Source organism: Phoenix dactylifera, chromosome 14 (genome assembly GCF_009389715.1).
Source record: "Phoenix dactylifera cultivar Barhee BC4 chromosome 14, palm_55x_up_171113_PBpolish2nd_filt_p, whole genome shotgun sequence".
Taxonomy (NCBI): Eukaryota; Viridiplantae; Streptophyta; class Magnoliopsida; order Arecales; family Arecaceae; genus Phoenix; species Phoenix dactylifera.
This window is the reverse complement of record NC_052405.1, coordinates 7,698,759-7,711,670: the sequence shown is the minus strand read 5'-3', so window position 1 is coordinate 7,711,670 and position 12,912 is coordinate 7,698,759. Positions and strand designations below refer to the sequence as shown.

General features: G+C 38.4%; 1 protein-coding gene across 1 annotated transcript; it reads left to right on the top strand.

Moving 5' to 3' along the window:
- Positions 1–719: 719 nt before the first annotated feature.
- Positions 720–10,395, top strand: LOC103701357 (probable NAD kinase 2, chloroplastic). Its single transcript, XM_008783391.4, has 8 exons — positions 720–1,293; positions 2,840–4,804; positions 6,007–6,128; positions 6,212–6,353; positions 6,440–6,664; positions 7,456–7,530; positions 8,010–8,111; positions 9,993–10,395. Exons 1-8 carry the CDS (start codon positions 1,066–1,068, stop codon positions 10,194–10,196), a joined length of 3,063 nt encoding a protein of 1,020 aa, XP_008781613.2. The 5' UTR covers positions 720–1,065; the 3' UTR covers positions 10,197–10,395.
- Positions 10,396–12,912: the final 2,517 nt, after the last annotated feature.

Here is a 12,912-nt window from a genome sequence, read left to right as displayed (position 1 = left end):
GCAAATCAGTCCTCCCAATGGTAAGAATCATGAGGCTGTCATGCTATTTGTACCTGTTAAGTTCCTCGATTATACTTGTTCATTTATTCAGCCTTGTCAATTGGTAGTACATTAAAATTTTTTAGCCTTGTAAACTGAACCGACGGCCAAAATGGTTTCTAATCACGCATGCAAATGTCATGACAATGTAAACCTGGTTTCTGTATTCATGTCTGAAAGGGAGGTGATGCTGTCAGAGCTCAATATCGATTATATACTCTCATCTCGCTCAGGAAGTCGGGAAGAGAAACCCAAAGAACATACGTGTCCTCTCTAAGGAGTCTAGATGCGCCTGCAGGTTTGATTTTAACACGCTTCAAACAACGTTCTCCTTGGTTGCGTCCAGGACCATTCCATTTGGTTGTGAATTTGTCGCCATAGCTTGATGCAAACCAGCCACTTGTCGCATCATAGTAGAAGTGCAATAGCTAGATAAACATGCAGTGCTGTCATTTCAATGGACAACGGAGTGCGGATATATTAGTTTTAAGTGTCACGTATTTATGGGCATGAATATGACCACTCAAATTGACGTGGCAGCACATGGTTGGTTCTGCTCAGGTCATTCAGACCATTTTGGTGTACGCGGTACAGGGTATGATTTCTCTGGTACAAGGCCAATCGGCTCTGGCCCGGACCCATCCCCACATCTCAAATAACGACCCAACGGCGATTGGGACGCGCTGCTCTCGCCTGGGCGGCGGAGAAAATTAGAAGGAAAGGGAGACCGGCGCATTATCCGATTCCAAGCTGGGAGAGTCTCTTAATAAGCGTCGGTCGCCATCTACCCGCAACCTGAACACAATCTCAACGAAAAACTTGTGGATGGAAACGATGGTATCCCGGCGCCGGACTTCTCCCCCACCAATCAATCCAAGAAGAAGAAAACCAAAAGAAAACTTCTCCCCTCTTCTTTCCTCTCCGCCGTCCCAAATATTTCCTTCTGCTGCTGCTGCTTCTTGGTGGTTGCAGTGATCTTGGATTCGGAGGGATCTCTCATTTGGTTTGGATCGGATTTGGGATCCGATGCTGGCGGCCTGCGGGTGCCACGGCCCACTGAAGCTTGGGATTCTTCCCGGCCAGAGGAGCCGGTGCGCCGGCGACGGCGGATGTTTCGAGGGTTTTCTTGTGTTGAAGGGAAGATGGTGGTGGAGGAGAGCGGGGCGAGGAGCGGCGGATGGGGAGACGCCGAGGTCTGTCGTTGTTGCGCGAGCCCGGCTCTCCAATTTCTTCTCCTCGCGTTTAGAATCTCGGGTTCGTTCTCTTTATCGCCCTCTCGCTCTCCCTCCCTCCCTCTCCCTCTCTTTCTCTCTCGAAATGGGTTTCTGTTCAATTTTGTTTTCTTGAATACAAGCTACAAGGAGAGGTTTGTATCTCGTTTCTTTTGTTGAATTGTTACTAAAGCCAAAACATTTATCTAATCTTGATTTTTGTTTTGGTTTTCTTTCTAATTTGTCCCAAACTGATTTCGGAACCTAAGTGTTTCTTGGTTTATTGAATAATTCATGGAAAAGAACTGATCTTGGTGTACTATTGTGATGACAAGTGTAATTACGAACCCCTATAGAGTGTGCTTTTCATTCATCCACTCTGATCACATTTTGGTGCTAATGGGATGAAGATGAAATTAGAAAAAGCGGCGAATTTTTGGAGATGTTTCTTGACCAATGTTCATGTCTTCTTTGAAGGATCCATTCCTGGATATATTTTCATTACTGAAGTTTTTGGTGTGTCGGTTCAAAGATTCTTAAGAAAAACGCTCAAGTTCGCCTGTCCAGTTACCATTCACTTCACTGATCCTACAAGGCAGTCGGCGATTGGTGGAATGGTACCTAGGATCGTCTGACACCACTCACCAGCCATGCATTCACCAATCTCTGACTGCCATGTAGGATCGGTGACATGGGTGGTGACTGGAGAGGTGATCTGCTCATCTATTTAATTTTAATATGTGCTTTGGATTGTTCACTTGACTACTGATATTATACTGGCTGTTCAGATGGCTTAAAACAATGGTAGAAGGCTTGTTAACTGCATTTTTCCCCTTCAAGAATCTTTTACGAGCTTTCCTCGAGTTTCATTATATAATTTACATGTTGCGTCTTGGGTTCCTCTTTGAATTGATGGTGTTTATGAGCAAACACAGTTGTCTTGCATTTGCCTATCCATCATAAAAGCATCAAAATTGAGAAGAAACTGATTGGCAACATTTTGGTTTTTAATCCATATCGTACAGTATATACTGTATACAGTCTTCGATGTAAAGACAGCAAGCTAATTGGATAGAAGTATTAAATATTTCTGAAATATTAGGGAGTACCTTTTCTTTGATTCTCGTCAATCACACACTTCACTAAAAATCTCATTCTCACTCGGTGCATCCACTGCAGCTTTATCTCTAACCATCTTCCCTTAATTTTGTAAACATTCAAACAATCTCTCACCTTCCCTTGAAATTGTTAAAATCAAAGTTTTAAATACCATGGGATGGGATTGTCCTGGTTTTTCTATGGAATGAGTCTTGCTGCATATTGACACTCGGGGAAGGCTGATGTCTTATCCCATCCCGGTCTATTTCATGACTTTGTCCCGTCCCAACACTCGGGATGGTGCCCTGTCTTACACTTAGGATGGTGCTCTATCTCAACACTTGGGATGGTGGGATCCCGACCGTCCCACTAAAAGTTAAAACCGTTGTCAAAATTTTACCGAGTTTGCACAGAGTGTTACTAGGTCTATAAAATGTGATGACATCCAGCTTATTTTGACACCTGATATATGGTCATATTTTATTTTGCAGACCTTCCAGACTATGGATATGTCTCAACTGTTATGGGTTGGTCCTGTTCCTGGTGATATTGCGGAAGTTGAGGCATATTGTAGGATCTTTAGGGCTGCAGAGCAACTTCATACTTCTATAATGGATACTCTTTGCAACCCAGAGACTGGAGAATGTACTGTTAACTATGACACCCCTTCTGAGGATATGTCCTTATTGGAAGAGAAGGTGGTTGCAATACTTGGCTGCATGTTAGCATTACTAAACAAAGGCAGAGAAGATGTCCTTTCTGGAAGGTCTTCTTTCATGAATTCATTTCATACTGGTGATGTAAATATTTTCGATGGTAAGCTTCCTCCACTAGCTGTTTTCAGAGGTGAGATGAAGAGGTGCTGTGAGAGTCTGCAAGTTGCACTTGCAAACTTTTTGATGCCCTTAGACAACCGCGGCACTATTATCTGGAGGCGATTGCAGAGGTTGAAGAACGTTTGCTATGATGCTGGATTTTCACGTGAGGATGGCTATCCATGTCCAACAATATTTGCAAATTGGAGTCCGGTCTACTTCTCCACTACAAAACGATATGCAATGCCGGAAGATTCCGAAGTAGCATTCTGGAGGGGAGGTCAGGTAACTGATGAAGGTCTGGCCTGGTTACTGGATAGAGGATATAAAACTATTGTAGATCTCAGGGAGGAGGCTGTCAAAGATGAATACTACCAGTCAGCTGTTGATCAAGCTGTTTCATGCGGAAAGATAGAAGTGATAAATTCACCAGTTGAAGTTGGAACTGCACCTTCAATGCAACAGGTTGAGTGGTTTGCTTCATTGGTATCGGATCCCAACAGAAGGCCAATTTATCTCCATAGTCAGGAAGGAGTTAATAGAACATCTGCCATGGTTTCAAGATGGAGACAGTACGTTACACGCTCCTCAGTGCAAGTTGTTCCAAAACAATCAGTTGGTCTTAATGGCAAATCATTGAAAAATGGCAATGGTGAGAAGCCTCAAAGCAAGCAGAGTTTTGTCCCATTAAATTTAAATGGTGATTTGCCTGTGGAAGATAAAATTGATTCACAGTCTGACTCAGATACACCTTGTAGCTCTAGTGGAACAAAGAGAGAAAAAGGCATTTCGGCTGTATATAATGAAAACGAGAATGGAGAGGAAGCTTCCAGGCTTGCCTCCGCACATAATGCTGTAGCTCACCATGACAAAACTGAAGATGCTGAGGCAAACAATTTCTTGAATTTCTCTGTGGATACTGATCCATTCAAGGCACAATTTCCTACATGCAATATTTTCTCCAAGAAAGAAATGTCTCAGTTTTTCAGAAGTAGAGAAATTTATCCTAAGACTTACCTTAATTCTCAGAAGAAAAGATTTGAGGTATTTCCTATCTCAGGAGAGATGCACAAATCGATTGTTCTGAGCAGCGGAGTCCTTGCAGATTCCCTGTCAAAAGGGTGGATGAAATTCAGAAATTCAAATGGGAGACCTACTGATGTGTGTACCGTTAGTGGTGACATCATTGGGAAATCTGTCAGCAGCAAAGATTCTTCTTCTTACAGTGTGAATGGGAATGGGTACCATGGTGGGAAAAGTTGCAGCATTGCTGTTGATCCCAAGATTTCTAGTACTAATGTTAGCAATAACTTCAGTAGGCAAGTTTTATCTACTTCTGTAAGAGAAAATGTGAGGAAGAATGGGAAAGGTTCTATTGATTCAGATAGTGATTTGGATATTGTTGAGGGTAATATGTGTGCTTCTACAACTGGTGTTGTCAGAGTTCAATCAAGAAGGAAAGCAGAGATGTATTTAGTTCGTACTGATGGCTTTTCTTGCAACAGAGAAAAGGTAACTGAATCGTCTCTGGCTTTCACACATCCAAGCACCCAGCAACAGATGCTCATGTGGAAGTCTCCACCAAAGACTGTATTGCTATTGAAAAAGTTAGGGCAGGAGCTTATGGAGGAAGCAAAGGAGGTAACAGTGACAATATTATTCATTTTACACTTGTAGAATGAGTCAGATATGTTCCTGTTAGCTACCTATGTGCCTTTAAAGTTCAAACTATGACTAATATGAACAGCTAGTAATGGAGATGCTGAAAGACAAATATTGATGTTTTGTATTATTCACACACATAGAAGGAACTCTCTAATATACAAATCTTTGAATGGAAAGGCTTGGCAAAGTGTTGAGTCTTATAGGACAGGAAAGTGTTGAGTCTTATAGGACAGGCTTGGCAAAGTGTTGAGTCTTATACTTCAATTAGTTAACCAAAAATAAATTAGTCTGCGACCGAGGTTTCAATAAAGGTGTTATTCCATTATAATAGACTCCCACCAAAACTTTACGGACTGTTATAATGATTATAACAGCTGTTAGTGCCTCATAATGTACTATTTTAATTTTTTACATTAAATTAATCACTGTTAGGATGGCTGTACTGGTGGCATTATAATGGAAAAATAACAGGCAATAATGGAAAAATAACAGCTTTATTTTTTCCAATCACTGTTCACTTGATAAAAATATATATATATTTGGATCTTACAATCTCTTTTAGAGGGAAAATTGATGAAAGAAATTACTTTTGAAAAGGAAATAGTATTTTATTAAGAGAAATAGTAAGAATGAAAATAACCGCTGTTATTTGCATGGTAAGCACACTTTTACCATGCCAGTGTTCTGTTCGCTGATGGTGTAAAGGATGGATCCAGTCTATTCCAAATCAGTATATATGCTTTATTGTTTAAAAAAAAAAGATTATCCAGATTGTTCCAATTTATCTTGGGAAAGCTTTTCTTGAACTTAGCAATTCTTCAGAACAAGTTGAATAATGTGAATCCAAAGTTCTCCTGGCTTTTTTTGTGCAGAAAGCTAATGAACAATTAAATCAGACAACTACTAATTTTGATGGCCTATTTTCTGTTGCCTCAAGCAGCTTTAGCTGTAAACTAACACAACTTGACACTCTTTATTTATCTTATATAAACTAGAACTGTCACATTGAGCTTGTAAATTTAAATAATTGAAAGGACGTGAGGAGAAACTAACAATGTGGCTAATCTCTCAACTATAACATCTTGAGCATGAGCATATTAATAATGATATTCTCTTTTATCAAGTTGTATATGTTTTTTGTGCTTCAGCCATTTCAATTGCTGCTTCTGGATCTGCAGGTTGCATCCTTCATGTACTATCAAGAAAAAATGAATGTTCTTGTAGAGCCTGATGTCCATGATGTATTTGCAAGGATCCCAGGTTTTGGCTTTGTCCAGACCTTCTATAGTCAAGATACCAGGTATTGAAGTTTATGCATCCAGAGATCCAAGCATTTAAACATCAAGATCTATTGCTTACCACTATTAAGTGTTCACAATGCAGTGACCTTCATGAGAGAGTTGATTTTGTGGCATGTTTGGGTGGTGATGGTGTGATTCTGCATGCATCAAACTTATTCAGAGGAGCGGTTCCTCCTGTGGTCTCTTTCAATCTTGGATCTCTGGGATTTCTCACCTCACATACTGTATGTTCCTATCTGTTCTCGTAAGAGTCTGTCTTTCTAGGATGCTCTGGTTCTTCTCTATCTCATATCTTTCTGTTATGTCACAGTTTGAAGGTTACAGAGAGGATTTAAGGGCAGTTATCCATGGGAACAATTCACTGGATGGAGTTTATATAACTCTTAGATTGCGCTTGCGATGTGAAATATTTCGCAATGGAAAAGCAATGCCTGGAAAAGTATTTGATGTTTTGAACGAAGTCGTTGTTGATCGCGGTTCTAACCCTTATCTTTCCAAAATCGAATGTTATGAACATGACCACCTTATAACTAAAGTAAGACAAAAATGTTGTCTGTCATTTAGTCTTTTCCTATAATTGCATTTAGCATTGAAACTTTGTGTTTTTACTGTGCAATTTGTTGTCTGTGTTCTATGTTTTCTTTTTTCTGTGTCCTAGCTGATGTTAGTGACAGATCCAAAGTGATTTTTCTCCACCTTCTGGGCACTAGCTTATGTGGCCAAACACCTCATCTAAATGAGGCTATGGCAGGGCTGCTTAGGCTAATAATTTAGGTGATCAGTATCTTCAGCATAGGTGACTGTGCTGGCATATGGGTGACGACCTAAGCTCGTAATGGAGGCTGAAACTGTAGCCTATCACTATTTGTTATTTATATCATACATTGTTGGTTCAAACCAGTCACTAACTTAATTATCTTGGTTTATACATTGTATTTTCTGACTTTTACATGCTCTTGCTTCGTCTGTTTCCATTTGAACACATTGCTTTTCATCATTTATTTGTTGAGGTTTGTGAGAATGGTCTTGTTTGTAGTTATGTGGTGGTTTCTCCTCTGGCATATACCTTATCTTACATGCATGAATTTTTTAGGTGCACGCTTACAAAAATAAATTTTGCACTTGGTCAAGGAAATTGAATTTCATCTTCTCAGAAAAGATAAGCCTGAGTTTTCTAGGCAGTGAATGCTAGATTTGAGAGTTTTCCAGCCTGGGTTATTTTTGGCATTTTGACTATCTTGCATGCCTTGCTATTAACTTGGAATTTCTCAGTCTTATTGCTTAACTAATGCTGCATTTTGTATCTGATTAATCAAAAAATGCTAGGTGCAAGGCGATGGGGTTATAGTAGCCACTCCTACTGGCAGCACAGCTTACTCAACAGCTGCAGGAGGCTCAATGGTCAGTAGTATTTTCTGTAGATTTTATTTTTATAATCAATTTCACATTCCTACTTTTGGAAAACATGTAGGCTGTTGTTGGTTAGGGAATAATAAAAAGTGGATTTGAAATAGTTATGCCACAAGTTGTTTTTTTTTTCCTTTTGTTTGGATACAATTTCTGGAAGAACTCAAGTCTGAGGGTGTTTTTGTCCATAAAAAGAAGGAAGTAGGCATAATGAGAGCTTTACACCAGGAATAACATGATAGATTTCCCTTTAAAATAGTTAACCTTGCATAAGCCAGTCTTGCCGGAATAACTAACTTGTGCCTGTTCTGTTGCAAAATCATGCTTGTATGTTACCATTTGTATAGCACACTCCCTGGTTGTATTTTATTCTGCAACTTTAGTTTTTGTTGGTTTTTATATTAAATTATAACCTTGGAAGGTTTTAGCATAAATTATATTTTGTAATAATATTGTTATAACTTGACCTGCAGGTGCACCCAAATGTTCCATGCATGCTCTTTACTCCAATCTGCCCACATTCTCTGTCATTCAGGCCTGTTATACTTCCTGATTCTGCAAAGCTTGAGCTTAAGGTAAAATTTTCCAATCTTTAGTCGCAAGATTGTGTCTCATCATTTTCCTTGTTGTATTGGCTGCTGAAATTAGCTTCAGATATCTAACTTCAAATTGAATAGATCTATTTTTTCTGCTAAATTACAACTTAATTTCTCTTCAGATTAATACATTCAATTTTACTGCTATGCAACTGAATAAAACTTCAAATTAGGTAGATTTAATCTTGGTGCTGATTTGTGACGAAATTCATATTTTCCTTAAAAAAAAGTAAATGTGTTTATAGAATACAATTAGTTGGCTTATCACATGTAGAACTGAGTTGTTTCATGCTAACTTTTTAGAAAACAGGGGCATATAAATTCCAAAGTCATCCACTTTGTTTGGACACAACTAATTGGTTCACTGTTTAGAACCTTGATTATCTCCATAAGCTTCAAAAGTTTACCATCTTATTGCTCAAATCTCTTTCCTCCAAATTGCACATGAATAATTCCAAAAGATTCTTTTATATATATCCTCTGAACCTTTTTGCATGTATGCTTTTATAAACATGTAATTTTATCTAGTACCTCTATAAATTTCTCTTTCATGCAGCTATACCGTTATCATCAATTTATGTATGTATGTTGGGTGAAATACAATTTATCTGGGTTAAGACATAACTCAGCCTGCAAAATTACAAATGCATCCCTTCCTAAAGTCGGTAGTTATGGAAATCAAAAAGATGTTTGCTTAAATTTAGAAGATGAATTTAGATTTACAGCTATATGTTACTTATCTGACATTTATAAACAAAAGATCAACAAAGGTTATATAATTAAAAAAAAAATTATTGAAGCGTACACAGGTATACAAGAAAAAAGAAATATTTGGAAGTATATATGCAAAAAGCCCTATGTCAAATGCTTGTGAAATCCATGTTGGAGAGTCAGGTAAAATAAAAATTTAATGCAATCAATATAAGAAGTGAAGTCTGGAAATTAAATATATATCGATTCTGAAATTAAACTAATGCATGTAGTCAGGGTACATGAAAAGCAAATGTCAGAAGCTCTGACATCTATCCAACGGATAGCCACCTTTACAAGCATAGTGTGGATACTTTTTGCTCTATGATGTGTAAGTCTACTAGGGATCGTATGAGATGTGATATCATAATACTTGGTTTTTGTTTCACTCGTCAATATGTGATGCACTTTAACAAGCAAATGGTTGTAGATCCATAAAACAGAAGAATGCACCATTTTTTTTATGCACCAACTCAAAAGTTCCTGCTTGCCCTAGCCAATTTTCATGGCCATGACATCTATCTGATGAACAACCTGGATTTGAAAATGTTTAACGGATTCTGTTCCAATAAAGAATAAGGAGATGTATTGATTAGTTTCTAGAAGACACTTCCTGTAACAGTAAGGTGCAAGGCTTCCTATCTATCTGGATCAGCTTAAGAATACCATCTTCACCATCCACTGAGCACAGATCTGCATCACTTTTCCCAAGTCCCTTGTCATAACAAAGAGCGATCATGCATTTTCTGATGTATTTTTTTTCTTATTTTTAAAAATTCTGCCACGTAAACCGTCTCCCCTTGGTGCAGTTGAAAGTTTTAAAAGAAAGCAGTGATGACAGCTTTTCTTTGTCCAGTCATATTGGCAAAAATTTGACCTCTGCTATATGGAGTTCCCATCTGGATATATAGCCTGATCCCATTATATGACAGGGAACTCTGTTGAAGCTTAGGTCACAAAATAGAGGCTTGCTGTCTTGTCATATTAACAAAGTTTTGATGCTTCTTAAGTTCAGTGGTTATATATTGCTCTCCAGTATACACATTTCGCACACATCAAACTCTACTAATCAATGCTAACATTCCACTGACTTGCACATGAATGCACCAGATTCCAGAGGACACAAGAAGTAATGCATGGGTATCTTTTGACGGCAAGAGGAGGCAGCAGCTCTCTAGAGGAGATTCTGTTCGCATTTCTATGAGTCAGCACCCACTCCCGACTGTGAATAAATCTGATCAGACTGGTGACTGGTTCCGTAGCTTGATTAGGTGCTTAAATTGGAACGAGAGACTGGATCAGAAAGCATTATGATGGTGCAGGCACAGTTGGTCTCCAGCAGTGTACATATTTGTACAGTTTTCAAAATTACAAACAGCAGTTGAGTAAGCAATCAGTTAACCCAGCTTCTTGACCAAAATGTGTACGGGGACTTCCATCAATTTTAAAGGCATAATACAACCAAAATTATACTCCTCTAAGTATAATCAATATGGATTGATTTTATTTGATATGATTAAGATTTTTATTTAATTGATTTTTTATTGCTGTTTATCCACCAATAACCGTCTCTGTTTCATACATTATCATCCAGAATATCAACATGATTGAAAATAGGGGTGCAACTTGGTTAGGCTCAACCAGAACATGACCTTGACCAACCCAAGCTGCACATTGGGTTAGGTTGGGCTGAGGTTTTATATACATGGGCTGTCTTGGTCTCAAAAGTCTTGATGTGACTTGTAATATAGAAAGGTTGTAATGCAAAATATGACCTAATCTCTTGCCTGACAAACTAATTTATTAAACTATTTGTACTTTAAGCATTTGTTTTCACAAAAGACATCTTAATCATGTTTGTCCGACCCTCCCACGAGTTTCTTTGTATTCTTCCATTAATGGTCCAACCAACTATCCAGAAGGCAATTCCATGATCAATTCAGGTGTTGGAGATTTCAGCTTTGAGTTAAATTTATCTATGTATCTTTGTTTATCAATATGTGTTTCTTTGTTGTGACTTTGGTTTTGCCTTTGCAATGATACCTACCAATTTTTTGGAGAAAAACAGGTTCTGGACAAGCTGTTAGCTTCATTATCTACATGACAGTAGCAGGGAGAGAAATAATCACTATGAAGTCATGACTGTTATTTTCTCCTTGACTCTATCTGCTAGTTACTAAAATGGTGGTGCATCATATTCTTTATATTTTATGAAAGAATTTGGAGTATTACATCATCGAAGACTGTTTGCGCCCTTAATAATCTCGGAACTTATTAACTATAAATTGCAAATAATGCATGACAACTCTGCCTGCTGCATTCTTTTGCAAGTTTCTTATCAAAATATTCATCACAATTGGAGAGAGGAAGAGGATTCAAAGTATTCATCAAAATTGGATCTCCTATTTCAAAACGAAACATGGGAATATGTGATTCTTATCACAAAATGAATCAATCTCTATTTCTTTTATAATATTTTTTTGATTAGTTGAAGATTGATCTTATGTTAAATAGGATGGATGATAATTGAATAATTATTATTTAAAATGAATTCAAAAAGACCAAATTTGGTTTAGCTTACGATCACAAGCTAGCAAGTGCAGCGCTGCCATGTGATGTATGTGGTATAAATGTTAGAATGGATCTAATGGACCTCTATATTCGCCACCGTCCTAGGTTCGGCAATATGTTGAGGCGTAGTAATTCACACATACCATTAGATTTCTCTTTGTGTCCATCGCACGATACTTGCAAACATGGGCATCAGCAACATTAGTCCTGTCTCTATGCAATACTAGTGGAATAGTAATCAAACAATTATAAACTTGATTAATATACATGAGGTAGTTATTGAAAGACCATAACTTTCTATAAACTTTTGATGAATGAGGTAGGATGCATAAAAAAAAAAGCTATGCTTTACCCAAGAAATAAAAAATAAAGCTATTCAATTAGCCATAAAAAACTAGATCCTAAAGTCTAGATACAAAGCATTCCTTTCTAACAATTAGGAACGATTTCTCTCATCACTTAAAATAAGGATGAGACAAATCACAAGTTTGCGCACTTATATACTTCGCATGTCGACGAGAATCATGCACATGTGCCACAAATTACTGCTCTCTTTTTTAAGGACGAGGCATTCATCAAATTTAGGGAAGCAACCTATGCTTTGCAAAAGGTGGTATTGTTCAGGATTTCTGCATACAAATCCAGTGCTTGTAAATTGGTGCACCTTATTCCTTTTCTTAAGTAGGTTGTGGCGGCTCAAGGGATGGTGTCAAAGAGTCACAAGTCACATCCTCACTCCTCCATTATTATTCTTTAATACTTATTCTAATAACTAACCTCATATTCTAACAATTAAGCTTAGATTGCCAAATCTTAACGGACGAATCTTATTCACCCAGCAGAAGCAAAAGCAGCGTACCTTTCGATCCTTTCTCCCCATCCCTCGCCGAAGCGTCTCCCTCCCCCACCATCAATGAATTGGCGAGGAAGCTGATGCCGGGGGGCTCAACATTGGCCTCCAACTTGTTTTTTTTTTTTTTAATGAGTATTTCATGCATTACTAGTACGGACACATTTAATAAAATTAAGAAACAACAGGTTCCAAAATATTCTATATAACTCCCTCTCTAGTCCACAGGATGCCTTCTGAGTAACTTGCCATATATACAGCCATCCAGTCCGCCTTATTGGCTTCTCAGTATACATGCTGGGCCTGAGAGATCATGCCTTCTCCAACCATTATCTAAATATCTCGGGAGGTGTCTCTCTCTCCAACTTGACCTCTTCCTCTCCCCACCCATGTGGGCGTTCGGGGACTCAGAACTGTAACTCCGCGTGGGAGGAAGAGCCGCGGGGGGCCAATGAATTGGTCGCCAATTCCCGGAATCCACGACGCGGGGGAATGGATCCTGACCGCCTCCAAGCTTTCAGCCCCACTTCTCCTTGGTCTTTGTGCTCTTTTATTGGTTTTATTTCTTTTTCTGACTTCTTCTTCGAATGAAGGCACCATTAGACCAAT